Source organism: Sinocyclocheilus anshuiensis, unplaced genomic scaffold (genome assembly GCF_001515605.1).
Source record: "Sinocyclocheilus anshuiensis isolate Anshui unplaced genomic scaffold, SAMN03320099.WGS_v1.1 scaffold274, whole genome shotgun sequence".
Taxonomy (NCBI): Eukaryota; Metazoa; Chordata; class Actinopteri; order Cypriniformes; family Cyprinidae; genus Sinocyclocheilus; species Sinocyclocheilus anshuiensis.
In genome coordinates, this window is record NW_015547698.1 from 1,931,406 (window position 1) to 1,934,942 (window position 3,537).

The following is a 3,537-nucleotide window of genomic DNA, read 5'->3' on the forward strand; positions in this document are numbered from 1 at the left end:
TGCTGAACCTTCGAGCGAACACAAACCACCACCACGGCGAATGCGACTACCAACAACAGTACCAGCAGGACTCCCGATCCCACAGCAGTCCAGGGAACGTCGCTGCCAATTTGGGACGCTCTGTCCGGAAGCAAGAACTGGCAGTTGCGTCCTCCGTATCCCGGAATGCAAGCGCACACGTAGCGGTTGTTCCTCTCGTGGCAGGTGGCGCCATTATGGCAGGGGTTGTGTTGGCAGCGGCTCACAGGTGAGCTGCAGTTTCGTCCGGTGTATCCAGGTGGGCACGTGCAGATGTAACCATTGGCCCCTTCCTGACATGTCCCGCCATTTTGGCAAGGATACAGTGAGCACTCGTCCCCGGCACGATCACAGTTAATACCTGTGAACCCTTCGGGACACTGGCACAGGTATGAGTTCACCAGGTCGACGCAGCGTGCACCTGAGGATCAAAAAGGGAAGAGAATGAGATTCTGGAGCACTTTTGATCACAAAGATTCATGAAGTGCAAATCCAAAAGTGCATCATACCATTAGAGCATGGACTGGAGGAGCAATGGTCGATCTTCTTCTCGCAGTTGAACCCTGCGTATCCTGTGGGACACTGGCAGAAGTAACCACCGTCGGGGTTGTCTGCACAGCGTCCACCGTTAAAGCACGGCCCATCTGCACACTTCATGCCACTAAGCTCGCAGTTGTTGCCATAGAAGCCAAGTGGACAGGTACAGCTGTAGGTGTTCTCCATATCCTGTAAACGCAAAAGGAACGCGATGCTTAGCACGAGTGTTTTAATGCAAAAGCATTGGTTTGTACATAGTGGACAAGTCTAATTTACATGTTGGCAAACATTTACACTCACAGTGCAGCTTCCTCCATTGCGGCAGGGGTTTCCTGTGCATTCATTGACCTTGATCTCACAGCTGGCTCCCGTGAATCCTGGCCGACAGGAACAGGTGTAGCTGCCCTGACCGGTGTTACTACAAGTGGCTCCATTCAGGCAGGGCTTATGATGTGTGCAGTAGTTCAGATCTGTAACAGAGGCGGACATATGTTGAGCACGTGTGGATTAATCCGACCCAAAGCAGCGACACATGGCTGGACTGCAGCTGGACAGCTGCTGCTCGCTCTTGTGTACTTGAATGTCTATTTCATATCTCTCTTTCAGCCAGCGTCTCTTCTCTCTACCAAACATCCTTGTGTCACTTAGTCTTTCAAGGCCATTCTAAATGCTTTTCTTTGATCTTTTGTGTCTCTTTCGCTCTGCTCGCTTTCTTACCTTGGTTGCAGAAGAGGCCACCCCAGCCTTCCTGGCAGTTGCATTGCCATGGTTGCTGGCAGGTTCCATGAAGGCATCCTGGGTAACGTATGCACTCATCACAGTAGCGGCCTTTAAAGCCTACTCTGCACCTGATGCACAAAATAAACAAATCGACCAATTAGAAAATCGATCCTTGAGGTGATTTCTATAGCTAATGACATAAACAATGAAATAAACATACTTGCACTCTCCAGGTTTCTCACAGAAGCCATGTTCCTCGTCGCATCCCGGGAGGCAAATTGCTGTAAGGAGGACAAAACACCTGCATTAGGATCATGGAGGCACATTTTCTTATTTTAACTTTGTTTTCCATAAATCCTAACTAGGACATTTTATGTCAGATGAAGAGGGAGGTGGGGTCACTTAAACCTATTAGCGTTCTCTCTTGCTAAAAAATGCTCAAATCTCCTAATCACCACTGAAGAATTTCTTCTTAACACATGACAACAATAGGGTGCTCACAAACAAGGGGACCCTTCTTTCCTCCCTCTCTTCACTGTGGGTCAAAACTTTTTTTCTCCCTCCTGTGCTCTCAATGTCTCCGGGTAGGGAAGATAAGAGTGGACAGCTGGTGTATGCGCAGCCAGCGGGTGACAGCTGCTCCATTGTCTGCGCACTCCCGGCAGCTGCCCACTTCAAACAATACCTCCCCTACACCAGCCAATCAGCAGCCGGCCCACTCTGGGACCAACCAATCGGACGCCAGCATGTAAATTTATGGCACGCGTGAGATTATTCCTAAAAACTTTCCTCCTCCCGACTGGAATAAATCAAGTGGTGTGTTGTGAAAGTGGGTTGTAAGGGGGAGTGTGAGTGTGGGGGGCGGGGGTTTTAGTTACAAGTTGTTCGTAACCGTTAACTGTTGTTTTTCCCCTTGCTTTTTCTCCCTCTCTTTTCTAAATAAGTTGCATGCAGTGTTTTCAAATCTGGGTCTACTTTTTCAAACAAACACCATTACATTTACAGCATGTGATGGGATTTTATGCAATGTTTACTATATTAATACACAATATTTTTACTCACGTTCTGTGCAGTACTGGCCCTTCCACCCGGCGTCGCAGATGATTTCGCCACGTTCTCCACAAGTGAAATGACCGAATGCATCATCTCTAGGCCGGCAGAACACAGAGCATCCCTCGCCGTAGTAGTGCTCATCACACACAAAGCGGTAGGAGTACTTGAGCTCGGTTCGACCTACGCTGTGCAGGTCCTGAGACCAGTCCTCGCCCACAGTCAAGTGCCGCTGTGTGGTCATGGTACTGATGATGCGCTCTGGGTTTTCTGCATAGAAAACGATTTTCAGTCATGGTGTTCAAAAATACTCATATTAACATTCTTTTTCTGTTATGAGACCACATACCTGTTGTCAGATCCTCTTTGGAATCAGCATGCACTGCTTCGATGATAAGAGAAAAGGTTCCCTGCAATAGCAAAAAACAGATTCATCCATCAGAAAATGAGCTGAGCATTACTCCTGAATTACTTCTCAAAGTCAGTCAATGCACCAGTACTCACCGGCCACGTGAAACCAAAATTCATCCTGATGGGATTGGTGAAAGAGCCATCAGGTAAGGTATCTGGCACTTGGAAAGAGTTGGAGCCCAGCACAGGGGTGACGGTGCCTCCGTAGGTGCAGGGCGGCTCTGGAGATGCATTGGGCTGATAATGTTTTAAGCAGATGCGGAAAAAAGTCTTGCACTCGCACTGCTGGTAAGGTGTGGTCAGTCCACCTTTGCAGCAGTTCTTGTTGCCTTGCACACCCTTCTTGTTCAAAAACTCTTGCAACTTCAGCTCGAAGACGCCTGAGGAAGACGCCTGGAGAAGAATCAAGGTTTGAATATTAGATCTAAATGTGATAGCAGTAAACACATTGCTTTAGATTCAGACAAGAGTGAGAAGTCAGTCTTACCTGGCAGAGCAGCATGTACAGGATGGAGAAGAGCAACAGTAAGTAGCGTCCCATGATGAATAACTAATAAATAAATAGGTTGTTGAAAGTCTTTGAGCAACTTGGCTGCTCCCAGATCAGTCAGGGGATCCCTCGTATTAAAAGCCTTTTCTTTTCGCCGACTGATTCATTGGAAGAGGCTTGCTTTCAAAAGAGACTGAGCGTGAACACAGTTCCCTTTCATGTCAAATGCGCACAAAGCAACAGAACCCCAGTTCTTCCCCGAAAAAGTGTCCAAACAAACTGAAAAGTCCCAGATTAAGGACTTGTTGAAT

General features: G+C 47.8%; 1 protein-coding gene across 1 annotated transcript in view; it reads right to left on the reverse strand.

The window, feature by feature from the left end:
• LOC107703728 (delta-like protein A) overlaps window positions 1-3,277 on the reverse strand; it is a 4,777-nt gene extending 1,500 nt beyond the window's left edge. The window contains exons 1-9 of the mRNA XM_016506451.1: window positions 3,224-3,277; window positions 2,830-3,129; window positions 2,675-2,735; window positions 2,338-2,595; window positions 1,496-1,556; window positions 1,273-1,403; window positions 856-1,025; window positions 528-744; window positions 9-439 (exon numbers count right to left, since the gene is read on the reverse strand). Coding sequence (XP_016361937.1) covers window positions 9-439; window positions 528-744; window positions 856-1,025; window positions 1,273-1,403; window positions 1,496-1,556; window positions 2,338-2,595; window positions 2,675-2,735; window positions 2,830-3,129; window positions 3,224-3,277 — 1,683 coding nt within the window. The remainder of the gene's footprint in view (window positions 1-8; window positions 440-527; window positions 745-855; window positions 1,026-1,272; window positions 1,404-1,495; window positions 1,557-2,337; window positions 2,596-2,674; window positions 2,736-2,829; window positions 3,130-3,223) is intronic.
• Between the last annotated feature and the right edge of the window lie 260 nt (window positions 3,278-3,537).